General features: G+C 45.2%; 1 protein-coding gene across 6 annotated transcripts in view; it reads left to right on the top strand.

Annotated features, from left to right (window-relative positions):
* Nucleotides 1-27,923, top strand: part of PDZD2 (PDZ domain containing 2) — a 194,379-nt gene that overhangs the window by 58,417 nt on the left and 108,039 nt on the right. For 5 of the 6 annotated variants that reach the window (XM_004937166.4, XM_004937164.4, XM_046905544.1 and 2 more), the window contains one exon: nucleotides 60-846. In XM_004937166.4, the coding sequence (XP_004937223.2) occupies nucleotides 344-846 (503 nt within the window). In that variant the 5' untranslated portion in view covers nucleotides 60-343. Of the gene's footprint in view, nucleotides 1-59; nucleotides 847-21,245; nucleotides 21,372-27,923 lie in introns of those variants that run through there. The other variant, XM_015277500.3, reaches the window with a different exon arrangement.

Raw genomic sequence — 27,923 nt, 5'->3', positions numbered from 1 at the left:
CTGGGGCTGGTGGGCACCACAGCGCTTGGCCTTTCTAACTGTGCAATTTCTCCTTGCAGGCACAGTGACTGTGGTGGGAAGGAGACATCGTTCCCGGTGGGGTGGAGATCCTGACGGCGAGGTGTAGACAGACGGAGAAGCCCTACACTGCTTCATCCACCAACGTCTGTGGCGTGTCTGCAAGAAGTGTCCTGCCTTGACTGTGCCTGTGATCAAAGAGAGTGCAAACACTGTCCCTGCGAGATCAGATGGGGCCTGCTTTGGGCAACTGTCCCTGCTCCAGCATGGCCCGTGGGGGCACAGGGGGCTGCCACAGGCAGCCAAACCGGGAGCTGGAGAGCCAATGAGGGGATGCCCGGAGACTGCAATGCCCATCACGCAGGACAACGCGGGGGTCTTCCTGCCCCTCCTGTGGCAATGGCTGCAGAACAGCCGGCGGGAGGGGGCTGAGGGGGCCGAGCAGAAGCTGTGCCACGCAGCTGTCCAAAAGCTGAGTGAGTACATCCAGCTCAACTTCTCAGTGGATGAGAGCAAACTGCAGGCAGGGAGTTGCGGGGCTTCGGATACGGAGATCTGCACTGTCTACCTGGCTCAGGAGATGCGTAAAACAGAGGTCCTGGGTCTGAGCTTTGGGAACATCCCTGCACTGGGGGACTATGGGGAAAAGCGGCGAGGAGGAAAGAAGAGAAAAGGGCATAAGGGGCCGGTGCTTGACGTAGGGTGCATCTGGGTGACAGACTTGAAGAAGAACAGCCCAGCCGGGAAGTGCGGGAGGGTGCGGCTGAAGGACGAAATCCTCTCCCTGAACGGACAGCTCATGGTTGGCGTGGACGTCACTGGTGCAAGGTAAGGGTGGAGGTCACAGTTGGTGCTGGTTTGAGGCTGAGAGCAGAGGTTTTGACCTTTGCTTTCCAGCCCCTAGGAGAGCTGTGGACTCTTCAGGAATCTGCAAAAGTCAGGTAACAAAAACACACCAATAATTAGCCTACATCTCTTACTTGCATGTCCAGTGGAAATGTTTGAGGGGTCATTGTGTCAAAAAATAGTGCATTGTAAGCATCAGAGAGCCTTCACTAAAGCAGGATTTGTTCTGGGTTTGGATAAAACTTTTTTTTTTTTAAGTAAAAACAACTCAGCAGCACTGGATTTTTTTTTTTTTTTTGCTGGTACATCTTATTTTTCTTGAATGATTTGACTGGAGGAAAGCTTTTTTGACAGCTAAATGTTGTGTGAGACTTTTTTCAAAGCAAGAGATTTTGTGTTTTCCAGATTGAAACAACTTCATTTTAATAAATTCCCTTTGATTTTATTTCATTGGCTCTCTTTTGCTGTCTCCTGTCCCAGGAAACCTGCAACCTTCAGGAGTTCAAATCAAATATGAAGGTTCTTGCAATGATATGGATTACTCCTTCTTTTTTACCTTTCAGTTTCTTCATGTTGTAAAATCAGGTGTGGACCAGCTTTTCTCTTTGTGGGCTGCTAGACTCACTGACAGTGACAAGACTCATTGGTTATTTATCTGCTGCTTCAGTTGTCAGGCTTGCAAAGCCACAACAGCCTTGGCAGTGCTTCCAATTGAAAACCCTGCAAAATGCACAGCCTTTGCTCCCAATGGGCAGTGAGCATCCTGCAGTTCTGCAAGTGGGTCTGTGGCTGTGATTCAGGCCGGCCATTGCTCCTGATCCTACCATGTGGCAGAATAGAAGCAATAACCTGTCCGTCTGTGAGTGCTGGGAAGGTGAATCAGACGTGGATTTGCAGGTGTGATAACAGCCCTCTGTAAGTAAGAGCCTGTAATTCAGTGAGTGTATAAAGATTGGCACTGTGACTGCAAATGAGCTGATGACTTGCACTCCCAGATTTGTAAGATTCTGTGGCAAAAAGTAGTCAGTATGCTGCTTCCCCTTTGCCAGATGTCTCTGTTCCTAAAATGCAAAGGAATTGTCTGCAGAGGCCAGCAATAATGTTATCTTGTTGTTAATGCAAGAAGAGAGACAATACCCAATGGAGTACAAAGTGTTTAGATATCTGTTCTTATTATGCTATCCCTCAGGGCTTTATTTGGGGTTTGTTCCTTTCTGAAAACTCTGTTATTAAACCAGTAAGATGTGGCTGTTGCTAATGAGAACCATGTGCTCCATTTTCCCTAGCTGAGATTTTTTTGCCATTATGAAGACAGACTTCCTACTTTTTGATGATAAGGGCCAGCATCATTGTTCTTATGATCCCATTTTAGAGTCTTCCACACCCAATTTAGGCCAAAATTTAGGGCATTTCTTACTCAAACATGATTTATTTTCAGCATCTAAAGCATCCATGTTTAATTTAGTCAGCTGCTCTTTGACCAAGGCGCTGTTGATGAATAACAGTTTGGGACCTTGAGGATGCTCTTGGTTTGGAGAGTTTCATTTTACTTCTCCAGGAATGGACTAGTAGCTTCAACACCACGTTCCATCTTGTTCCTCTGGTCTGCTGCAGTATGCTTTGGAGTTTCTCTGTTGAGGGGCTCAGAGACAACTCTGCATTGGTTTGTAATTAGTAATATCAGCTTGCTTTTTGGAAAGTCTGTTTTGAAGCAGCAGCTGTCCTAGAGTATTGCTCTATTGCTGCTATGGGGGAGGCTTTTCCATGCAGTTCTTCAAGCTGCCAGGGTGGAACAGCACGCTGCATGGAGATACCTGGAGTAGTCCTGGCTCGGTTTTGTCTGCCTAATCACTCCCTGAATGGGTGAAAAACTCTTCCAGGTTGAGATGAAAGTGTATGAGTGCTGTGGTTTGCAGTGTGGTACACTTCATGTAGCCTCTATGTGGTCAGCGAAGTTAAAACCCTGTGCACTGAAATTGCAGAGGGTTTCACGGCTCTTCCTCTTTCATGGGGATCGAGTGTGGGGAACGTGAGCAGGGCTGGCAGAAATGTGAGCATGTACATGGTCTTTGGGATATCCAGCTCCATCCTGCCATGTGCCAAATGGCTAGGCCAGTGTGCTGGACAATGGGAGAGGAGAGGTAGGGGTGTGTTTTCCCATCTTGCTGACCGTCCTGTGGACTCAGTCATTCTCTGGAGGAAAAGATGAAGGGAGCTGCAGCTGACTGGGTAGCCTTGGGACAGATTGGCTTAAAAAATCCCCCAGAAGCAATGTGCATATTTTTTTGCATTCAATCATCTTGAACTTTAGAATCAAACTATTTTTTTTCTTCCACAATCAATAATTGCTTTGCACCTCAGCTAGCCTCTCTTCTACAGTTACTGCACAGGGAAGGCACAAAATGTTCATGGTGTGGGACTCTTTCAGCACTGCCTGGGGCAGGTCCTGTGTCTGCAGTCCTTGGCTCCTGAAGCAGTGACAGGGTCAGGCACTGTGCAGCAGAGCAGTGTGAAGTGTCTCGTAGGGTGCCTCTCGTCTGTCACCCTCTGCTTGGGAAGCCAAATCTGGTTTGACTTCCTAAAAGAACTATTATTTATTTAAATTCCAACTGATTGACGTGAAAACGGCGGAAACAAGTTGATAATTGCTGAGCTCGTTGCTTTTTATTTTGTTTATTTTCACTTAGGGAAACACTGAGCAGTAATATAATTATCAAAGGTCTTTTCTTAACAGGGTATCATTATATTAGAAAGGAATGGTGTAGGTGGTGTGTTTTTGTTGTTAGTGACTGAGGGAAAATTATTGCTCTCTTAAGAGTTAGCAAATTGTGTCTATCAGATACAATTGCAGGGAAATGAGCTGTATTGATGTACTGAATAAAGGTTAGTCAAAACCCTGCGTACTTATGTATCTTCTGTCTATAGAGCTGTATCTCCAGATCACATGGGTTATTTTTCCCCAGACAACAACTTCCTAAGTATTTTTGGAACTACTCCTCTCATTTTGAGCAGTTACTCATTCACTGGGGGGAGGCTGTTCATATTCCTGCAGATGACAGATGAATCCTTCCTTTCTTGAGCATGACTGAATGGGCCTTCATTGAGAAAGTCCTGGGAGGACTGCAAAAGAATTATTTTGTCATGAATATCATTCACTTTGAAATATTTGGTTATGACTCTCATCAAGTATAGTTGCAGTTCTTGGACAGGGCTATTATATACATCTAATCTTTAAAATCACTGCCTACTAAATTCCCAAATTCCAGCTGTTTTTGAAAGAAAGCAAAGTAAGATGCGTTTCAACTGATGACAGTGTGGTATAAACGTGAGATACGATTATTGTTTTGTCATTGAGGAAACCCAACCGGTGCTTCAAACTGTCACATTCCCCATCTCCAGAAATGGCCAAACGTTGCCATGTGTGGAAGTACAGTCAGATAAGTGCCTGCCTTCTTCTTACTCCACAATCTGGAGTAGCTTCCAGAAAATGAACAGATAAATGTTTTGACAGCCATAACTTTGCTTGGCCTTTTCTTAGTCTCTCCTCCTCAGTGTCCTGGGGGACTTGCTTGGACTCTTCCCTGGCATGAGATACGGCATGCCGAATGTCAGGGGAAATCAGCTTATTTTTGAAGATGCTGAGAAAGATTTTCAGAAATTAGACATGCAGTAGAATAGAGAATGAGCTTTAAAGTGTCTGTGCTGAAGGCAAAGCTTTGACCTTACCTAAGTTAGAGGTTTTCAGCAGAGGTCTCTCCGGAGGGCTTGCTGCTTCTGTATGTCACATCTCTGATGTCCACGACAACTGGGAGTATGAAGGCAATGTCCTGGTCCTCCTAACAGGTCAGGGCTGTTCTCAGTAGATGCACAACACACGGACATCCTAAACACAGTCCCATTTCTCTGTAAGTGTTAGCAGCTGATTACAAAGTGTGATTCTGAGCTTCTAACTAAATTACAGGTGTCAAAATGGACAAAGCACTTTGCGCTGCTGGCCTGCGGCAGTCAATAACAGTACTGGGCTGTACGTGTACGTGCTGCTGCTGCATTGCTCGCTGTAGCCACTTTGGGAGCTGTGGTTGTCACTGGAGCATCTGCAGGATTTTGCAGCACCATGTTACTCAGTGGGGCACTCAGAGCACTGCCAGGTGCTCTGGCTGGTGTGCAGGGATGGTGAGCAAGGTTTAGTTTAAATGATGCCGTGTAGGCTGCAGTGATTTCCTCCTGAGTTGATGTGTGGTGAGACAAACCATGCCCTGGGCTGTGCTCCCTCTGCTCATCAGCTGCGGCCGTCAGTTGACGTTTTTGGCAATAAATCCATTCTTTGGTAGGGTCAGGAGTTAGGGCATATGAAAGCACGTGGTATGAAGGAAGAGGAGGTTTTCAGGTTTCTCTGCCCATGATAGACTTATGTTTCTCTGGAAGTTATTGTGGATTTATGTGCCGCTCAGCAGAGCAATCTGTTTTATACATCCGTCTTCATAGGGAGAAACCATCCCAAGAAAATTCCTCTGGTCATCACAGAATGCTTTCTGTCACCACCCTCCCACCTCCTGGGCATGTCAGGTTGCACAGATCAATCGCTCTGTTTTGCTTTGTTTCCTCACCTCCTTCCCAAAACAAAAGTGCTGCCAACACAAAGTGCTGCTCAGTGTAAGCAGCTGTACTGCCTGGTGTTAGTAGGGCCTTCTCCTGGTTATGTTCATAAGAAAATATTTTTGTTTTAATAGGAAAACAAATGGAAATGTATCCTGGCCCTTTGCCCTTGGCCAAGGGGCAAACATTTATGTGGGAGCTCCTTGTTAAAATATTAACAGCATTGACTTCACAGAGAAAAACAAGCGCAATGGTCCTGGAGAGCACAGCCTCCAAATGCAATCTCAGGGAATAGATTTATCATAACTGACCTAAAAAATGCCCCCGGTCTATTGTGGGGTTGAATTTGCTTTATTTTTTATTCTTATCATATTAACAATCTTCATGCTGCAAAGTGATGGATTGGGGCACAGAGGCTGGGACCTGGGGCTCATTGTCAGGGGACGGATAGGCAGTGTAGGCTGATGTTCCCCTCTGAAGCTGAGAATGGAAAATAAGCAGCACACAGGGCTCTTGTCTGGAGGGTTTCTCCTCCTGTTGAGCTTCTGTGAGCAGGGAGATGGTGAATGTGTGCTCAACCTGTGCAAAATGGGAGGATACCTGTGAATTTTGGTTCTCAGACATAGCAGGAGCCTCACTGAGCTGTGAAAGCCTTGTATGCTAGAGCATGGACCCATCTCTGAGGCATGGCTGCTGTGTTTTGCTCTGATACCAAGTACTAACCACCTCTCTTAAAATATGACATGACTAAGAAACGAAGAAAGAGATGTTGTTCTTCCATTCCTTTAAGTCTTCAAGAAAGACAGTAATGGGCAGACTTAGCACATGTTGAGAAATAAATTGCTGTGCAGAAATGAGCTTTATCCTAAATCCTCTCTCAGGAGCAAGAGACTTAAGCAGAAGGTCACTAATCCCCAGACTCAGCAGAGATCATTTAGCTTGTTTGTCATCTTTGCTGTGTTAATCTGCATGTGGGTTCTCCCTGCTTCCCTTCTGCACCCCCTGGTTCCTGTCTCACTCTCAACCTCTCCATGATGACTCCAGCCTCTGTGGAGTAGTGGACCTTCACTCTTGTAGTGATGTTCTTCTGCAGCATCCCAATACTATAACCTCCTCAAGAGACTTTCCACACCCTTCTACTTTGCATCATATTTGTCTTTTCCCTCAGCTCAGTTTTAGCTAGCAACCCTAAAAGATGATGGTGAGACTGGTTTAAATAGCTTCGGTCCTACATATGTTCACATGTTTGCTCCAAAATTTTGGGAGTCTTCTGCACACTGCTGCCACTGAAACAGATCTAACCTAATTCTGTAGGACCTGCGATACACAGGAAATATGTGAAGAATTAGGCAACATCCCCAGGGGCATTTGCAGCAAGTGCTCCCCAGCTGCGGCTCTGCACACTTTGCTTTCAGAGGGTTTGCATCAGGCTTGAAAAGACTCACAGAGAGTTTGGTGGTGTTGCCTTAGGAGGTGAAAAAGCTTCAGAGATGACAGAATGGGTTGCTGGGGGGATATTTTTGTTTTGTTTCAATGAGCTATGAAACCTCTGCTTCAAGGCCATATCCTGTTGCCAAGTGTAGGAATGTGCATCTCCTTTTAATTTGATGTTCTGGCCATGCCATAATTACAAGAGCAGAAGATCACTACTTGGGATGGAGCTCTGTCCTCCCAAGTGGTCTGCTGTGGGAACAGCCTTCTTGAGTTCCTGTCATTTGTCACTGATACCAAAGTGAGAACAGGAGCCCTTTTCCATCTTGAGTGGGCTTCCAGCCCTGCATGCCACAGGCATCCCATGCTCCAACGTCATTGAAACACAGTCAGGATGCAGCAGAACTCACAAATTGGCAAACTGCTGTAATGCACAAAACAGGGTCACGTTTCTCCACCACCCAGGCAGGGAGCAGGTGAGGCCTTCAGCCACAGAAGAATAATTTCACAGCCTCCTCAGCAGTGCATTTGCTAGCACAGTACAGTGCTTCAGACATCAATAATTAACAAGATAGATGTTCAAAAACATGAGCAAGGAACATTTTGTGCCCATTATTCTTGCTCTTCCCATAATGCTTGTGCCCTTACACACCAATTTGCAATGTGCAGTCAGTCATTCACAGTGTCTCTTCTAATCTGTAAATGTGAACTGCTCTCCATATTCTGGAAGTCCACAGTTTAGCAAATAGCAGGCTGTGTGCTGGAGAATGATGTCCATGAGGCCGACCGTTGTCCTTTTCCATCCACAGTGGGCATTGTATCATGAACCCTGGAAGGGCACATCTCCAGTCTCCATTGAACGATCTCTCTTGCACTGGACTAAGCAGAGCAGCACTCTTACTCTCAGAAGATTTTCAGCAAGGAAGATGCAATCCTGTCTTGACAACCTCATGTACCTCTGGGTGTGACAGTTATGATCTGCCAGGTGCAGTAGGGCTGAGCTGTGACTCTCCAGAGCTAGGAGCAAGAATAGTGGTTGGCAGCTGAAAACCCACAGCTTAAATCCTATGTCACTGGGAATCAAGCCTGGCTGGGCTCAGAGAGGAGCAGGGAGGGCTGAAGGATGATGAACAAGAGATGGTTCCACAGGCAGAGGCTGTGCTCAGCATCAGTGGGAGCCTGCCATCTATAGGCACAGGTGAGAGAACAGGTACAGGAGATGCAGGTGTGATTGGCAGGAAGGTGGATATGCATTACCAGGGACAACTGCTTCAATGAATGGCTTTTGGCTGTTCTTTTTTTTTTTTTTTTTTTTTTTCCTCCTGTAGAAAACTCATTGCTCTTCTTATCTGATGTGACACTTGCCTCCAGGCACAGACCAGTATTTCATGCTCCTTGAAACTTATTTTTCTGTCTCCTTTCTATTAGATGTGGGCTGAGATGGGAAGGGCTATAAGTTGCAGGCTCTTTAGAATCACTCATCATTCCTGTGGCTTATTCTGGAGGAAATGTGTGATGCTCAGAGAGATTGCCCAGGCCTCCAAAGATATTTTAACAGACTGGTAGCAGTAAAAAGATAAACTGGTAGGCATGGCAGGGAGTGTTTGCACTGTGACAAGGTTTGGGGCATATCTAGAAGATCAATTTGTACCTATGGAGACAGCAGAAGAGTAGGGGAAATGTTGTTAGCAGCAAACGTCACACTAAAGCATCCAAGACTCAGGAAGGCTAGCCAGGACGATGACCTCAGTAAGAGCATCTGTGAGAAGTGAGGTGTAGGTGGAATGCAGGTTTGGGCTTTTTCAAAATGCTGTAAAATGGTTGAAATCTAACCAAAGGAGACTGTAGTTTCCTGTGATGACTTTCGTCTATCGCTTAGGATGATGCTGAAGTCTCTGGTTTTTGTTTTTTGTTTTGTTTTGTTTTTTCATTTCTCCATAGCAAAATTAAGAGTTGATAAATAGATGATTTTGACTGTGTTTTCCTGGTCCATTACTCGGTCATTGATTGGGTTCAGGACAGCAGAGTAACTATTTGAGGGAAAAAAAGGCAGTGTTGTCCCTCTTCTTGTCCTTATACACATTGTCTTGCTGCAATTTGTGCCATGATAACTGAGGAATTACTAAGTGCTGTAAATTTTCTGAGCCTGGCCTATTTTTGTTCTGATATTGAAGGAATAAGCAGAAATGCTTTGAAATCAGTAAATGTTGTGATACTGTTTAACCACTGATGCCAGACGGGGAATACGAGCAAGAGACTGGGAATTCCATCTCAAAAGCTCATGGTAAACAGAATCAAACCAGGGTGTGAAGTTCTCACTGAAGATGGTTTCTAACACGCTAGTTATTTGGTTGAAAACTGTGCTTCCTATTTTCACCTGTAGAAAAGTGCTGCTAAAATGTAGATTTTTCTCGGTTTCCTCTAGAGGGCAATGTCATATAAATATTTTAAGCATTTTTTGGGTTGTGTCAACCAGGAATTTAGCCTGCCTTATCTAAGAATTCATAGGGCAGCAGTGAAAAATGTTTCTCCACATACTTCTTAGGATGTGTCTATAGGATGTGTATATATGCAGTAATAACCACTGTACTGAACTGAAAGTTCAGTAGCTAATCCCTTTAAGGAGCACAGAAATATGTTTGCATTTTGGGCAGATGTGCCTATGCTGGAATGCAGAGAAGGAGCTACATGTGAAGATATGGCTCTTTTCTTTTACTTGTTCAGTTTCAGCAACCCTTGGAGTTACTCCTTATTTAAACTCCCACAAAAGAGATTATAATCCAGTCCTTTGAGAGTGATGTGACCATTTGCTGTAGTTTACATTGGTAGTTGGAATAGAAGGTAGCTGGTAGGACAGAGGTGCTGAGAATAAATGTAAATACCAGATCTGCATGGTTCATACAACCCAGGGAACAGAAGGATTTTGTGTTACCACTTATTTCCACAAGAATTTGGGTATTGCCAATTCATTAATTACATTAATTGATTGAGGGATGTTACCAACAGCCCATTTTTGGAGCTAGTCATCCCTATGAACAGCTGAACAGCATGAGTCAAGGATGGTCACACTGGCTCTTAGTACTCAGTCTTAAGGGATACTGTCTTCTATTTTCAGTCACTATGGTGTGGAATAACAGCAAGTCTAGATAAAGGCTGTTTTATTTTTCTTAAAGCTCAGATGTGTAATTTGGAACATGCTATCATGGGTACAGATTTATGTTACCTCTTGCTATCTTAACACTCTCTCCCAAACCAACAATGCCAAAGGGGAAATTTGCTCTTGACTTCTGAAAGTGAAAATGAATTTAGGGAAATCCTTTTAGAATTAGTGTCCTTTCTCCTCCTCATGGTGACTAGACCTCTGGAGCATCAGCATAATGGCCTTATTGGATTAATTTGCAAATCCCATGTGTTTACTGAATTTATAGGTTGACATTCTTTGTAAATACCTATTCCAAAAAAGTAACTGGCGATCTGCAGTTGCCAAATCCTCTAAATGAATAAACCTGTTTGTTTGTTTTTCCCCAAACAGGAAAAGCAATTAATTCAAGTAAAACACTCATTCCCAAAAGTGCTCTATTTGAAAACAAGAGCTTGTGAATAAAAAAGAGCAGTGGTTGCATTGACTTCAAAGCCAGCAGTCATTAGACAGCAAAGGAGGATTTTCTCTCTACTTTTGAGTTACAGGAGTTCTAAGAAGATATGAGAACACTGCTCTTCCATAGCATTTACGAGTTAAATAGGTGAGAATGGCTTTTTTCAATTACTGCTGCTTTCCACGCACTCATTTCAAATGGTTCAAATCTTTTGCAAAACAGAAATTTGATAAGAATGTTGTGACATTTGAGCTGCAGGAAAAAGGGAAGGATATAAGCCCATTTTAAAAAGAAGTTAGTGATAATTAAATATTCCTCGTTTCATTTATCAAGGTGTATGGACTGCATTTATACCTTCGGGTTTGGCCTGTGTATTCAACAGCACGTTGGTGCAGGGCTCATGTTTGCATCACACTGACTGCACTTTAATGCACTTGAGCACTTTAATGCTCAATCTCAGGGATTAATCGCTGCCTTCAGATGGCAGGAGCTATATTTGGGGCTGTAGGTGTGCAGAGAGATTGGATTGCTCTGAGCTGGGATATCCCTCCGATAAAAGTACCTGCGTAGCCTTGAAAATATCATCCTTGCATGGCTGCAGGTACCGAACACACTGATAAGGGTTCATAACTTCATCTTCTCCTGTCTTGCTTGCTGCAGCACGATCTGAAGAGTGGCTTTATTGCACAGAAAAACAATCACTGACAATAACGTACCACTCTGGGCCTCAGTAGAATTGCTTCAAGTTTGTCTCTGTGGAAACTGAGAAACCCTGCTTTCTGAACTTCCTCCCTGCTACTCAATCTGACCCAGGAATCTGCGATCTGCTTTTAAATCATTGCTTCAATTCAGAAAATGAGGGATATATACAACAGAAGATGATTTAGTAAATTAGCCAATTTCATCAGGTTAAACTATGTGGTTAAAATAATTCAGATTTGAACAATTTCACCCAAAGGGTGGTGACGCACTGGAACAGGCTGCCCAAGGAGGCTGTGGATGCCCCATCCCTGGAGGCATTCAAGGCCAGGCTGGATGTGGCTCTGGGCAGCCTGGTTTGGTGGTTGGCGACTCTGCACATAGCAGGGGGGTTGAAACTGGATGGTCGTTGTGGTCCTTTTCAACTCAGGCCATCCTATGATTCTATGAATTTGTCAGTTATGCTGTGGAAAAAGAAAAAAAAATGGTTAAAAAAGTGTGCAGATGCCAAATGGAACAGAAGCTAATGTCTGGTGAAATACAAAGTCAACAAAGGCTTATTCAAGGCTCTGCTTTTAAATTGACTCTGTTTTAAATAGTATATGAGAAAATCAGAACCCTGGTGCTTTATTAGACATTTTTGTGACTCAGATGCTTTCCCTGGTGACCCAAGAATCAAATCATAAACCGTGGAAATGAGTTTAAGGGGTATCATCATCATAAAAAAAGTCATGCAAGTTAGTACAGCAGTAAACATCTGTCTTGAGAGGGGTGGATAGCAGAAGAGCTTGGAAAACAAGAGATAAGAAGACTAGAGGGTAGAGACATTTTATGATGGAAGTAGGGCTTAGAAATTCATTAATTCTGGCTGGCTGAATAATAATCAAAAATGTTTTCTCTAATATGTAATTAAATTAGATACCTATGTCTGTTAAAACAGTTCAGCCAGCTCTAATAACCAAGGAAACTAATCCCATGCCCGGGTGTCAGCTCCTGTACTCCGCACCCCAGGGATTTTCCAGCCCTGGGGGTATTCTCTCATTTAATGATTGCATCATTAATAGTATTAAAGAATAGGAGGAGATATATTCTTCCCTTTTATATAACCTTCAACACACTTGGGACTACTGGCCACGTACTACATTTGAGCAGTCGCACTACTCATGATGAAACCAAGTCAGGATCTCCTTTAGATTAGAAAAATACCTCATCCTTTGTTATACACTGAATGCAAAACCAGTGTAAGAATCCAGCACGCACCCAATGTAAACCCAGCACATACTCGAATCCAGTACATACCCATTGTAAATCCAGCACGTAACCAGTGTGACTATCTAGCACAAATTCTGTTCATTTTGGAGTGGCATTTGCTTCTTGCTTGTAGGTTGTCTTTCTGTCTGTGGTGAGCCCACGCTCACTTTACATTCCGTTTCTCATCTGGATGTTTCTGTTTTAAATCATCTACTTGTAATTTATGCTTGCATTAAACCTTGTGTGACTTAAAGCTATGCATCAAACTGCTGTCAAGGCCTTGCAGCCTAATGGATATCACGTGTGGGTTGAAGAACTGCTGTGTCCCGGTCAAACCTTCTCTTCCTGCTGTGAACAAGTCACAGCTCGGTGACAGGGTGGTGGTGACCTCAGCTTGCTTTTTGCAGGTGCTTGAGTTCTCTGGGGGAAAAGCAGTTTATTAACTGCTGTGTTTTACTGTGGAGTGTTTCCTTCCAGGTACCTGCCCTGTTGGAGGGTTATAAAATAAGTAAAATTCTTGGAAATATCTGTTTCTTCAGACATATGCTTGAGCAATACAAATAAGCCCTACCTTATATAGATACCTGGCTGGCTATGAATTTAAGTGTTACTCAGACTTCCTGAGTGTCTTTGTGAAGGATCAGCGTAAACAAGTGAGACCTATTTACCTGCAGGGTTTTGCTGAAATAATGACAGAGTGGAAAAACTGAACTACTGCTTTTCCAAGGCCTCTTAGCCAAAACACCATTCTTCTGTGGGCTGAGTATAGGCTCTGCAAAAAAACTTGGTTTTGTTGTGGTGCTCCAGCCAATGCACAGCTGAGGTTTGATTTCCAGATATGAGTTTGCTGTGAAGTGAGAAGCTTCAAGGCCAAGCCTACCTGAGCTGCCAGCTTTCTGAGTGGAGTGAGTGCTCCACAACAAGAAGTCATGCAGTTATGTGAAACTTCGTGTATCCTCCCCTCACCAGGTCATCTTTTAGAGCTCAAACAGTGCAAACACCCAGCAGGGTGGCTCCACAAGTGGGTCTATGGGGGAAGAAGGAGCCACTAGGACTTTGGGAAAATGTGACAAAACGGTTTCTTGTTCAGTGCAATTATCATTTGGTGAGACCTTCCTTCCAAGTTAAAGCAGGGTCCTTGGGAAATGACTGAGCTGAGGAGGAAGTAGTATTGATATCCAGATAAAAATGGAAGAAAGAGAAAATAGGATTAAATATTGTAATGAATCTCACAGTTGTGTGTTCATGTAGTGGGGCAGTCTGGCAGCTCTGGGAACATCCCACTGCTCCAACCTGCAGCATCCTTCCTCATGTGCTCACTTCACGAGTCCACTTATTTCATGATCTGCAGTTCTGCAGCCTGCTGGTCCTTGTTCTGGTGTCGGAGTTCCAGGCATAGACATGGGTGGAGATTTGTGCTGCTGTTCATGGACCTACTGAATTCTTATCCTGGGGTTTGTTAGGAACCTGTTTGGAGAACTAAGTTCATGAAGAAAATGGGATGAAAAAGCAAATGTGGTGTAAAGGCTGAGGGTTTCAGTCTCAGTCACTTTTTGCAACCTGCTTCTCCTTCAGCCTGCAGCAAATTAACCTAAAAGTTGCGCCCTGGAGAAATTGCTTCATTGGTCCGATTCAGTAGTTCAATTTTAAACTTAGCATCACTGTCATTTTTCCATGGGTCAGCTGCATATTGGGACTTTTAACCTCTAGACTGTGCCAACCATCAAAATGTTCATGTGTAAATACTGAGACCTGACCCTTTTTCTTTCTATTACTGAAGGCAAAATCCCCTTCTGACATGTAGGAGGGCTTAGAACTTTACCAGATTGAAGCCTGAAATTAAGGAAAATCATTTGTTGTTCTTAATAATCCTTCTCTTTGGGTACAGTCAAAAGGCAGATTATTTTTTGCGACTTGGAAAAAAGAAGTTACACATTTTTAGCAATCACTGAGGACGAAGGAGGTGAATCCCAAATCTTAGATGACATAGGAGTGTTTTCTGAGTTCCATGTACGTGAGTATTGTCCCAGAATAATTTGGTTAACTAAAGAGATGACTCTTGGTTTAAAACAATACAAAAGGAGAAATGGATATGTAGTAAGTGTTGTCAAACACATCATGCTTTCGCAAACTGCTCCATGAGAAACGACTGCAGCTCCAAAATATTAAGACAAAATCGTGAGCCAGCCATAAATCTCTGATCCAATGAGATATAGGGATATCCTTGTGAGAAATCCAATGCAGACCCGAAAGTCAAGAAACGTGCCCAATGGAGTGACATGAGCACCAAGCCTGAGATCCTGCTGTTAGCACCAGATGCTGCTGACACATGGTGTGGAGTCTGTAACACAGACATGCTGGACCCATCCAGCCCAAGCAAGAAGCCTTGCAGATTAAATTTATATTACTTGGAACCTGTAGGTCGCTTTAACAAACAAAATTGAGCCTGGGCGTTAAGATGATCTGGATTGAGAAATCCAAATTAGGTTTCCTCCTTAAAGAGAAACGAGGACTGCTTTTCATAATGGTTTTAAGAAGGAATATTTGGAAACAGATGCTGTGTGTTTTCTGGGTTTCACCAACCCAGTTTGTGAAATAGAAGTACTCCCTCTGCTTGCACAGAGTGGTCAGAAGGCTTCTGGAGCAAAATCCTTCCTAAAATCTCATGTATGTTTTAAGGAGGACTCTTGAAATATTAATAAGTGGTGGGTGGATGGCACATTTCAGACATGCACTGGGAAGTATGTGAAGATAAAGTGCGTGATGGCTGGTGATGTTTAAAAAGCAAGCAAGATCTGGGCTTCAGCTTTGGATATCATAAAGTATAGAGCTTATTGCATTAATGGAAGCTATTCTAGTGTAAAATGAAAGCCACGTTTTGAACAGTCTCTGTGGCCCTGGATTAAGGACACTGGGAAAAGTAATATAAAATGCCTCCAGAGTGGGACACACGCTGCTGGAGGGGGCAGCCTCTGCTGTAATCTACATTGGTTTGTAGAGAAGGAGAAGGGAGTAATGTTGCTTTGATAGGAAATCCTAGTGAACAGGAATGGTATGTTTGCAAACAGGGAGTTAACTTCCAAGCAGAGAGCTCCTGCAACCCTGCCTGCTATGTGAACCCCACTGTCTAGGTGCAGGTAGGGAAAGCAGTGCCAAAACACCATGCTGGGTTTTTGCAGAGGGGCAACATGCTCCCTTGGCTGCTCTGCAGATGTGCCATGCCAGAACTTGCATTGCTTCTGTGTTTTTTAGTGCCCATGTGCTCCTAGCAGCCAACCTCTGGCCCTTCCATCTCCCGTCTTTCCCCTTATCTCTCTCATGCTTTTTCAAGGATGTATTACAGGGTCATGAGTGGTCTTGTCCCATTTCTTATCCTGTCACTTCCAACACTGCCAGGGAGAGAACCTGGAGCTGCCATCCTGGAGCAGGCTGCCCGCAGCATCACTGGGGGCTGGGTGCTCTGTTGGCCAAATCCTCTCCATGGGAAGGTGAGTATGAGGCTGGGTGTGCAGAGCCCACCCAACCCCAGGCAGCGCCTTGCTGTCTCAAGTAAGCTGCTGGCAGGCTTTAAGCACATTTTTCACCTATCTGGCGATCCTTTGGGTTTCTAATGAGATGTACATCGCGTACTGTGTGCACAGAGTCTTGCTGCTGAGAGGTTCAGGTTGCAAAGAACACAAACCCTGTTGACTGGTGCATTCCCCAAGGGTGCTGAGCACCCTGTGTCACATTTTGCACTCATCAGAGCTTAGCGGAGTTAAAAATAATCTTGTTGTCAGAATATTTCTTGGGAGTGAAAATGTCCTTAGGATACTTTGTGAAATGCTAACCTTTGGACCAAGCAGGGAAGGGAAAAAACAGAACCGTCTCCAACCCCGCGATAAAAGTTTGTCTTAGTTGCGCAATAAGGCAGAAAGGTTAAGTGCAAACCGGCATCACCTTTGGGAGGGAAAAGAATGGAATTTAAATAGAGATCTAAGGGTGAGTACATAATTTGAGATATTATATCGTTGTGAAATATTTTTCTTTCGATGCCTGAAAGATTATCTGGGAGAAGACGTCTGGCTCTGTGCAGTGTGTGGAGGTCTTGCTGGGAGTCGGCTTTGAATTCAATGGAGGTTAGAACCTGGCCTTTCTCTTTTTCTATTCTGAAAGAGTAATGTCCATTCTCAACTTGGCCCTCAAGTTATCTTTGCTAAAAACAAGCATAGATAAGTGTTTCCATCCCAGAAAACAAAATCGCAGTGGTAACAGATTGTTTTGATGAAATACATGTTGTATGTAGGGTCCAAACCCGGGCCGTGCCCCATGAACAAGCGAACGTATTAGGTGAACAGAAATAAAAATTGAACAGAGGGCACTACTGAGAGCAATACAAACGGTAAATAAGGGTTGAGGGGTGAAAGACAGCTCAGTGACTCTTGCCATTTAATAACTGTGGCAGATGTTAAAAGTAGCAGAAAGGCAAATGGGTTTAACTGTGTGATTTCTGCATTGCCATTATCCCTTCTATTCAGCGGTACTGTTAGACCTTCCTGTTTTATACCCTCCAGACTTCAGTTGCTGCTTTGTGTTTTGAAGATTGAGGCAGCATACTCAACACACATTTATCTCTACTGTTGTGTGCTAATTGATAGGAGTATTACTCTGTTGTGAAGTCCATACCTGAGTCAGAGGAGAGCTTATGTGAGAAGTCTTTATCCCCTGTAGATTTGTAATAGCCTCTAAATAAATTCTATGACCACATAAAGAGGTAAATAAAAATGACTTCAGAGCAGTAAAATATGGATACTTTGCCTCACACTTGGGAGTTTGATGGAACATCCTGTTAAAGTGGGGAATTTTTTCATATTTAATTGATTTTTTAAATGGTCAACCCGTAAATACACTGCAAAGGCATGAAGTCAGCTCTAACAGTCTCCAAACACTGCAAAGGTTCACGAACAACTCTCTGCCCACACAGCTCAACCTCTGGTTAATGGAGACGCTCAGGACCCCCCCTGGACACTTTGCTGTGCAGTGTACTCTAGGGAACAAACCTGCATTAGCAGAGGGTGGACTGGGAGACCTCCAGAGGTCCTTTCCAGCCCCCACCATTCTGTGATTTGGAAGACATATTCTAGGAGAGGGCCTGAGGGGAGCAGTCGGAGTGCGCTGTGATTGTGTTCTCACCTCATCCTTCAAAGAAACTTTCCAGCAAAGTGAAAAAAAAAAAAAAAAAAAAAAAAAAAAGGTGTAGCAGAGAGATTTTCCATACAATTTCTGTTCTGAAGGCTAGTGAACTTTCATATTTGCAATTTTAATTAGCCTTAACATAGCAAGTTACTGTCTAAGCTCTCTGGGACAAGAGCAGTATATCCATATTTGCCTTACAAATTAAGGCTATATTTTGAGTGCTACAAAAATAATAAATGTGAATAAGTGTATTTATTAGTAACATTATGATGTTCCATTTCCCAACAGTTTTCAATATTGTTTCTTACAATTTTCTTTTCCATATTTTGCCCGAGAAAACAGTCATTGTATCATAGAAGAAAACACCTCTGATTATGGCCTAAGTAACTGAGGAGTACAGCTGGAGAACTTCCTGGCTCGCAGGGACTGAGACTTCAGACCCCACAAAGAAGTGCCTGGCAAACATCTCATTTCCTACTGTTTGTATGGTGGGAGGAATAAGTGAGTGTTTACTAGCATAGCTCTTGCAAGGGCCTGTCTGCAATTTGCATTTAAAAACCCACCACAGATTAAGCTCTGCGGCATTTTCAACCCAACCTGGAGCTGGTTGGAATTCTTTTGGTCATTGGCATTTTGTTCCAAAGACCCCACGAGCTGGTGGTGGTTTTGCAGCCAGCAGGAATGGATGAGAGTGGAACTCCTCCAGGAGCCCTGGGGGGGGGGCTGGCACTTAGCTCTCAAGAGTTGTTTATAGTAATTGTGTGTTGGAGCTATTAAACTTACATTTCTGGGGGGGCTTTAAAGGGCTTTTGTTGTTCTCATGTACAGAAGAAACATGTACAGAAGGGAAAAGTTTTCTCTGTGGCATTCATCACACAGCGTAACAGCGCGTGGTGCAGAAATGGGGTTTTTTATGCTGGTGTTTGCAGAGACTTGGGGAGCTCAATGCCTGGACGTATAGAGCCAACCGAGCAAAGCGCAGAGGTCAGCAGAGTGATTTTTGTATTTACACTGGCATAGCTGGGAGCAGAATGTGGCCTTTGCAGTTCTTGGCGTGCTGGACTCCTATTCAGTTTTAACCCTCTTTTGTGTCATTTTTGTGGTTTCTGGCTGAATTCTCAAATTTGTAGCTTTATTTTAGGAAAAAAATTGAACATCGTATGTTTTGTTCTGGGTTATATGCGGTCTTGGATAGATGCTTGGACAGATGCTTATTGTGTTCTCAAAGGAATTTCATGTAAATATGTATATTCATTTTGCTACCCATCAGCTCCACAAACATCTCATATCTTGAGAACACGTAGCATGCAGTTGACCTTATGTGTGTGTTGTGTCAGGGGTGGCAGACATCTGGTGCACATCGCAGTGTCGGGAGAAAGGAAATGTCTGTGCCTGTAGTAAAGAAGAAGTGCTCCCTGTGCTTCCAGCTCCTGAAGGTGATATTTGGGATAAGACTGGGATTTTAGGTGCTCCAGAACAGACACGACACTGACAAAATCATCACAGTTGCTTCCTTGTTAACTTCTGATATTAACATGTTATTGAAGCTGACTTCAGTGGTGGTTAGCTTGTACGAATGGGGCTTTGAGATGATTTCTGCTCACTGTTCCTTTCCTGAATGTGAATCAAGAGCTTATATACTAAAAGAAGATGAGAGATAAAGAACAGAAAATCACAGCACTCCCCAAGATGACAAGTGGCGTTTTCCCTGTGCGGTGACATGAGATGCAACTGCAACTTCATGTGCTAAGCACCAAACTTATTATTCTGCATCCTTCTTCTGTCTGCAGTGGGAAACAGCATCTTCATGCCGTAGTTTCTCCAGTTTCTCCATCAAATTCAGAAAGGAATTTGATGAGCTGCTCTAAGTATTTCTTGTTGCTTGCATATGTATGAAGTCATTTTTCTGTTGGATAGACTTGCTCTACATGTTTATAAATTGATGCTTTATCTGTAAGAAAACATATGACTCCAATACTGTTTTGGCTTATATCACAACAGATTTCTTTGAAGTGCACAGCTGCATGTGTGTGCCTAAAATGCTATCAACATCCTCCAAAATAAGAGCTGGGAAGAGGTGAGGCCAAATCCCCCCACATTTCAAAGGAATGCAAGCTCCTAAATAGAAACTGTGAACTCCTTGTGCTGCTGCCACTGAGCCGGGCAGTGGCCAATGTTTGGGACTTTCCTGATGCCTAAGAGCTGGACTGTGCGTCCATACAGAGCACTGTGGCCTTGCCTGGGCCAGAGCAGCTTGTCTGTATCTTTGTCCCACATCCAGGGGTCTCACAGGAGATTGCATGGGATAACCCCTGGTGTCTCTTCTCTGTATATGACTGTAGCCTAAACAGTTCAGGAGACAAAAGGAGGCACCCTGGGGTGTGAATCCCGCTGCACAGCTCTTTGTCTCATAACGTTAACCAGGTCATGGGGATGACACAGAAACCGGTTTTAGGGCAGGGACTCGGGACTACTTCTTCTCCTTGAATTTTGCATTGACTTTTGCACGTCCTGCTCGATGGAGTGCCGCAGCCTCCTCGCTGTGCTCAGCATCTGAGCCATTCCCCGCCTTTTAAATGAAAGGGCTGGTGAGGTTTTTTTCTCAGGGGATGTCAGGCCATGAATCACGGCTGGAAGAGAGGCATTTCTGGGTTTGCAGCATTGAGCCCCAGAAAGAGGCAAATCCTGAAGATGGAAAGCTTCCCCTGAGGTTGGCTCTACGTTTGTTAACTACTGGTGCATTCCACTTTGGCTCCTAATTAACGACCTGTGCTCTCTGGGAGCAGGGGCACTGACACCACGCTCGGCCTTTCGCTCCAAGGAACAAAGCTGAGAGTCTCTTCTGCCTCCCTCTCAACACCTGGAAGGTTGAGAATCATGCTGAAAATCCTGAAAAACAAGAGGGATGGTGGTTTCTGCATAGGGTAGTATTGTATGGGAGAGACAGGACTCCTCTGAACGAGGTGGAGCAGATAGAGGGCTGCTAGAACACAGCGTGGGACGCAGTGGAAGAGTTTCATCCTTGTCTTGATTACAGACTGCTCACTGCATAGGTAACTAATGTATTTTTTGGTTTGTTTTTTAGTTATAACAGTGGCTTTATGTCCAGTGTATGGCTAGACCTTTTGGCATCGACAGTCACGTTTGACCTCAGTTGTATAGTTTAGCCTGTATGAGAGAAAAGACAGTATTGGGTAACAGCAGACTGCTCTTGGGACATCCACACACCTGAAAAATGCCCCCGTGATGTTAAACCACAGCCTTCAATGAAGGTCTTTGGCTTTAGCACATCAAGCTGCACTCCGGGGAAGAAAACAATCCCTGTGAGCTGCGTGGGGAATTTTAATTTGTGTGCCCCGAGTGGAAACATCTCCGAAGGAGAGAAAGTACACGGGAGCGCGGTGTGGTCGGAGCGAGCGCGTAGCAGCGAGAACCGCTCCGGCCGTACCCACTCCCGCAGGAGAAGCCCCGCGTTCGGAGCTGGGCGGGCAGAGCCGAGGTTGCGAGGCGGGGGTCGGAGCTCCGGCGCTGCGCACTCCCGGCGGCGGGAGCTTGGGGCTGCGGGAGCGCGGAGCTTGGAGCCGCGGGGCGGGGCGCGGAGCGGGGCCCTGCAGCCGCGCCCGGGAGGAGGGAGGAGGCGGCGGCGGCGGCTCCGCGGCGGTAGCAGCGCGGCGGCTGGGCGGCAGGTGATGAAGCGGAGCCGCGGGCGGCGGGGGACGGCCGCTGCCAAGACGCGGAGCCCGGCGGAGGCGCGGAGAGGTGTGCGGAGCCCGGCGGCCGGAGCTCTGGGGAGGCTCCGGGGATGTAGGGCGCGGGGGGCCGGCGGGAAGGTGCCGGGGGGGTCGGCACTCGGGGCTTCGGGCTCGGCGCTGGGCAGAAACTTTCGTTCGGGGCTCGCATTGCCGAGGGGACAGGGCTGTGTCCCAGCGAGCCGGGCAGTGCCATTGAGGATAACCTCCGCAACTCAAGGCACGGAACGCTTTCCCGTGGGACGCGTGAGGACTGGATTTTTAAAATGAAAGCGCTGCTGAAATCCTTGCAGAGGAGCTTCCTTTGGCAAGCTTTCGTACTGGAGGCTTTACATTAGGGAAATATATTGTCTTTCAATTGGATGCAGAAAATAGAGCTGAATGATCGCTTCCTAAATCCAGCATGATTCTTGCTTTCGTTTAGGAGAGCTTTTGGTGGCGTTCGTGTACCACAGCCATCCTTCTCTCTAAATATCTCATAATCCTCTAGCAAACAAAAGTCTGTTGGTGTTTGGTGGGTTCTGTGCATGTAGGGCACTGGCATACTTAATTCCTACTTCACGTTTACTTTATGGAGATACAAACTCAATGCTTCTGCTCAGCTCTGCATTTTGGCAGGGTCCTCTCTTGCAGCCGAACTGGGGGGACCTTCAAAATGAAGCTAACAAGTAAAATATGCTTTGGAATGGAGTGCAGATGGGAAGTGTCGAAGTGTTGTGTTGCACAACAGCCTGCTCTGCGTGTGTGTGCCGCACCGCTCGCACTACTCTCGGTTTTATGAATGTGTCCACAATCTGAACCGGACCCCGCGCTGCTCAGAAATAGCATGCGGTAATACCTCGACCAGCAGCAGCTCTGATGAGAAAGGCTGATTCCTCCCTGTCCTGACAACACTTCTGACAGCTCCGGGCAGCATACTTGTTAGAAATGTGTATGTATCCTGCGTTTTTAATTCCAAAACATTATCAACTGTTGAATAAGATGGTAAGCTGGTGTTTGCGGGCTCAGGTGGGTGTTACATGAACTTTCCTTAGAGGTGCTTCACGAGATGTGCAGCTATTTCTTGCATCCAAAAGCATTATTGACAGTTTCCATTTCATACGGACTGATAGTTGCAGACTGCTAGTTGCACCTTCGGCAGCGGGAACTGGGGCTGTCTACCTCGCCCTTATCCCCTCATCTCCGCCTTTCTTTAGGGAGCGTTTCTCTGGCACCATCTCCTGGCTCAGAAAGGAGATCCCCCTTCATGGAGGGGTGTGGAGGGATGGGAAACCTCCGGCTGGTTTTGGTAAAACTTGGGTAGGAAAGGTGGTGAATGCATTTCCTCACGTCATTGCTGCAGTGTGCCTCCAGCTTTTTCATGGGGAGAGAGCTTATGTCTCTTATGTTACCTTCTCTGAAATCTTGGAATGATTCTTGACACGGTGACTAAACACTGTCATGGTATTCAGAAAATCATAGTTCAATATTGCGTTCCTCACATGGCTGTGCCGGAAGGGTTAGTCATCTAGCCTGATGTATCTCCGTGCATGCGATTATGTGTTAAAGATATATCCTACGTATCTTAATTTTTCTGCATCGTCAGGGAAGTACGTTGCTTGCACATTATTAATCCTCTTGAAATAGAAAACCTGTGGCAGTACAGGAGGATCTTGATGTGATTTAGCAGATGTACGGCTATGTATGGACTTTAAGCTTGAACAGAGGGAATTCTTCCTTTGAGGAGGATCTCATGCCCAGTCTTTAGTGGAAAATCACTTTCTTCACCTGCAAAAGGCATGAAGTAAAGAGCCTTAACCCAGATTCTGGAACCAGAGTACCTGACTTCCCTCTGACTTCTGCATCTACCCACCAGTCCCCAGAGGGAAGGAGAATGTGGCAGACTTTGTTCTGAATCTGTGGCTGTGGGGAGCAGAGCACAAGGTACAACTTTCTGAAGCTTTCAGGTATGTGAAATGGCATGGATGCCTTTTGTTTCTGTATAAATGTCCTGTGCATTTCAGCAAACACTAGGTAGCCTGGTGTATCTCACTGCTACTTAGCACTTCATTATTGTTTTATAAACCATGTGGTCTTAGGGTAAAAACCGACAAAGAAGCACGGTGTGGGGCAGGTGGTGCCTATTGTTTTTTGCTTGTAAGGCGCTGTCGCCTTCTTTGAATCCAAAGGAATGGAAACATAATGGAATTTTCCTCCAAGTGATGGGTGTGGACCTGTTGTAGTGGCTGTAGCTCTTACTACGGACATTTGGATTGTCTGCCGTGGGGCAGTGTTCCCTGTGTGCACGCAGAGCATTTCTTTCTTGCATGCAGTTTGCCACTGGGATTGTCCCTGGGAAGAGGACAGCCTCTGGAGGGCTGTGGTGGCCCAGGGCTGCTCTCTGGTCATCTGGAGCCTCTCCCTTGAGGCTGAACTCTGGCATGTCTCTGAAAGCCTATCTGAAGAGACAAAAAAGAAGCTTCTGTGCAGATGATACATCTTATGAGGTCTGCTTTTAGAGTTCTACCATGCTTTGTGCCTGCTATGACCGCAGAGCCACCACAGGCCCTCCGGGGCTGAGCTGAATTATTTTCTGCCTTATGTACCACCAAGAGAAACATCAGCTACGAGAGGTTCCAGCTGGAGAACTTGTGTGTGCAGCGTGTCTTGTTCAGATGTTATTTCCTTAATAAAATTACTCATTTGGTGTAAAGAGTTGTTGGCTGGTTTGGGCTTTTTTTTTCTTTTCCTTTTTTTTTTTTTTTTTTAATTCTGTTCCTTCTAGCCCTGGGATAAAACTGTCAGATTGTGTTCTTTCTTTCTGGCTTGTTTTATGAGTTAATTTAAGGCACAGTCCACAGTCCTGGAAGAGCTGTGATCACAGAGGACTTGAAGTGGTAGCCCATTTACATGTGTGGGTAGAAATGGATGCTTCGATGGGTACTGCATGTTCTCAAGAGCAGCAGGAAGGCAGCAGCCCTTGGAGAATGTTTCATAGGATTTATGTGGGGAGCTGCTTGCAGCTAGCCTCATGGAGATACTGGTTGTAAGGGCTTCAGGGAAGTGTGTGTCATCTGAATATGCTGTGTGTTCATAGAAGCGCTCATGTATGCATACTCTTGTAGGCTGATAGTCCTGTCTCTTTTTCCAGTCCTTCCTTCATGCTGCAGACCTTGTCTTGGGATAGCTTAGGCTCTGGCAGAGGTTTGCCACAAAGCCCAGGTTACCTTTGGTGTGGTGCTCAGCCTGGAGGCAGGATGTGGTACCTCTGCTCTCCCTGGTCATGGAATTGTAGTACGGCTTGGGTTGGAAGGGACTTTAAAGATCATCATTTTGCTTGTCATAGGAGTGCCATCAGTTCTAGAGTAATTGCACTGAGTGTTTTGCTGGTCTAAGGACTTGTAGCAGCTTGAGTCTGCTAATGAAGCATTATACCTTCAGTTAAAATACACAGTGGAATTCCACTGTTGTAGGCCAGAGTGAGTGAGAGCTTAAGCCCAGATTCGGGGGAAGTGTTAACTATTTGTGCAGCATGCTCCATAAATTCTGAGTGATCAGTGACTGGTGTCACCTGTCACTTCAGCCAAAAGCTGGTCCGGGTCAGGATCCTGTTTTGGAGGCATAGGGAACTGGCATTTATGGAAACACTTCTTCATGACCCAGATGTGGTCTGTCTTGTGTCCCAGAGACATATCTCCATCATTTCTGGCTCTGGGAAAGTGGCTGCTGCACCATGGATTGTATTGGAGCCAAGCTACCTGGAGCAATGTAGATCCATGTAGCTCATAAAGAACATCAGAAGTGGCCTTGCTGCTCCTAGACCCCTATAGAAGTGCCTTGTTGCTCCTAGGCCCTCAAAGGCAGAATGGTTGTATTTTCCGAGCCCTGCACTGGACTGGGATGACCAGGTGCGCTGGCTCTGGGGCATGTTACATCCATTGCATGCTTCAGGGATTTCTGCACTTCTAACAACAGAACAGGGACTAAGTCTCATTCCACTGGTTTGGTTCAAGGCCACTGCAAGGGTACGGCTGTTTGCATAGCTGCTAGCATTGCTTTCTGGGGGCTGTGGTTCACACCGCCATGATTCACTTGATTTGTCCCATGGCATCCTAAGTGTTTCCTACAGTCTGGAGAAGCTCTTGGCTCTGGATGAACTCTGCTGGTGCTGAAGATTTGCAGTAACTTGCAGAATTTGACCTTTTGTCTCAACAAACTGCTGTGTGGCTTCCAAGTACTACCGTGAGTATGTACAAAATACACAGGGAATGTATCTGTAAATCCCTGCAGCTGCTGGTGAGCAGGGAAAGGAGCAGGGCAGCGCTGATGTTGCTGACACAGGAGTTATGGGTAGAAGCAGGAATCTCACCCTACTGTGCAGGAAGGAAATATATTTTCAAGTTCTTGTCCATAGTCCAGAACAGTTTAGGAGTGCATTAGTGAGGTCAGACTGGTTGTTGCCAGATGATCTCGCAGTTTGTGGAGAGCACTATACAGGAAAAGGATTCTGTCCTATATCTTTGAACACTGACCTTCCTCTTTCGGGGACAGGATGTTTTGCGAGATGGACTGATCTAGTCACAGCTCTTGTGCTCTTCTAGGTCAAAGCTGAAAGAGCAGAAGGGAGAGGGGATGCAGCAGATAAGACAAGAAGTTACAGAGATCCTTAAACACAGGCTTGTAGGAAACAACTTTTAAAAGAAATGTTTAAAGAATGGGCACAAGATGTAAATAATTCACTGAGATGTAGTCTTTCAGACACAGAATGACTGTTGCCGACTGCTTGGCTTGTGCTCTATAGTCATCTGACTGGCTGGAGTTTATGGCTCTTTCCCAGATTCTTAAATGTGAAAATATTTAATTAAAGTGGCTTCTTGATTCCTTGAGTCTTGACCCATGACCTGGAGATAAGTGTGATTTGCTGAGCTCATACTCATGGCTTTTCAGTTTGTATACAGAACGGATTTGTTTGTTGACTGCTGTTTGTGAAGTGGCATCTGCAGTGTAAACTGCTTCTGTTGCTTGGGGGGGGTGCGATAAGCCAACTGATAAGAAATCAGGGAAAGTTGCTCTCCTCAGTTAATTCCAGTAGATCTCAAGGAAATAAAGCTGTGAAGGGTATAGAAATGCATTGTGCGTGGAGTCACCTCAGTTCTTTTCACGTTGTTCATGAAATAATGGACAAAAAAGTGAAGTGGTAATGGTAAGAGCCATCAGGCACCACCTGCCTAGTAAGACCCAGCAGTGACGCAGGAGTTTTTTGAAGACTTAATGGATCTGCCCCGGTGAATTCCCCACGCTGGCGTTTGAAGAGCAGAGTGAGGACGATAAGAGTGAGAAAGTACTTGTGGATGGGATAGAGAAATGCTTCTCTAGGGAAGGGATGCTTCTGCAATTGGCAGAGAAAGAAAATCTTTGTGAAGTGCCTGCTGGAAGGGGAAATGAGCCGAGGTATGGAGATTGAGTTTGTTCACTCAACACAATCGTGTTAACGTTCTGTTCCTGCTTAAGTGACACCTTTGACGTAATGAAAGCTTTCTGGTCTTGCTGGCTGGCTCCGAGTCGCTGAAGGGAGGAATAGCAGGTGCTGAATTGAATCAAAGCCTGGTCCTCAGGGGCAGAGCTGGATGTCTGCGCCATGCAGGAAGCTCTCAGCTCTGCACAGTCTCTGCTCATAGCTTTGGCTGCAGCCGGTGTCCTTGATTTGGGCTGGAGGTGGGAAGCTCTTCTGTCAAATGCAGAGACATAGTGAAGACCTAACTTCTGTTCTGCAGGAGGTTAAGGAGTGGTAAAGGCACTACAGTGAGGGCTAGGACCCTGGTGTTTACATGTTACAGAGGAGTGTACGTGTGTCTATACGGCAGTGTCTTCTGTCTGTGGAAGGTGTCACTGGGGTCTTCCAATGGAGCTCAGGAGTTGTGGGGCTTCAAAGGGAAACCTCCCTTTAGGCTGCACTCTACAGCTGGACTTCAGTGAAATTATTTATGATTTACACCATTTTTCTGGAATGTGACCATTCTCTCCTGACTGTGGGCTGTATTTTGAACTGTGGATAAAGGCAGACGGTGTCTCGTGACTCAAGTCCAGCTGCTGCAATCCTTTTAAAGTGTTGCCCTTACTTAAAAACCATGGAGCAACTTCCAGTGCAGCTTCTGAAGCAGAAGTTGAGACTAGCCAAGATGGTTTCTGAGGTTATCCTCCAGGGGAGAGACTTCTAAAGAGGCCGCCACTCAGCCACAGTACTTGAGCAGCCTCCCGGAAACAGCTGCTAGAGATGCAGAAAGCTGGACTGGAATCTGGTTCATGGCTGAAAAGTTAGTTTCACCATTAAAACTAAAATTTAAGAGAGTCCAGCTGCCTGCAAAGTGCAGCAGCTGGCTGAGCAGCCAGGGCACTCCTGGAGGAACATGGGAAAATATGTGTTGTATTGTCTTCCATGAGCTTAGATGCCATTTACAAACAAACATGATTGTCGGCCAGAGGCAGTTGCTTGTTTTGTAGGTGAATTGCAAGAAAGCACTCAGGGGATGTGAGAACTCATGCCAGTACTTTTCAGGACACTTCTTACAACTGCTTTTAACTT

Source organism: Gallus gallus, chromosome Z (genome assembly GCF_016699485.2).
Source record: "Gallus gallus isolate bGalGal1 chromosome Z, bGalGal1.mat.broiler.GRCg7b, whole genome shotgun sequence".
NCBI classification, from domain to species: Eukaryota; Metazoa; Chordata; class Aves; order Galliformes; family Phasianidae; genus Gallus; species Gallus gallus.
The sequence above is the reverse complement of the archived record's forward strand: the minus strand, read 5'-3'. Positions and strand labels throughout refer to the sequence as shown.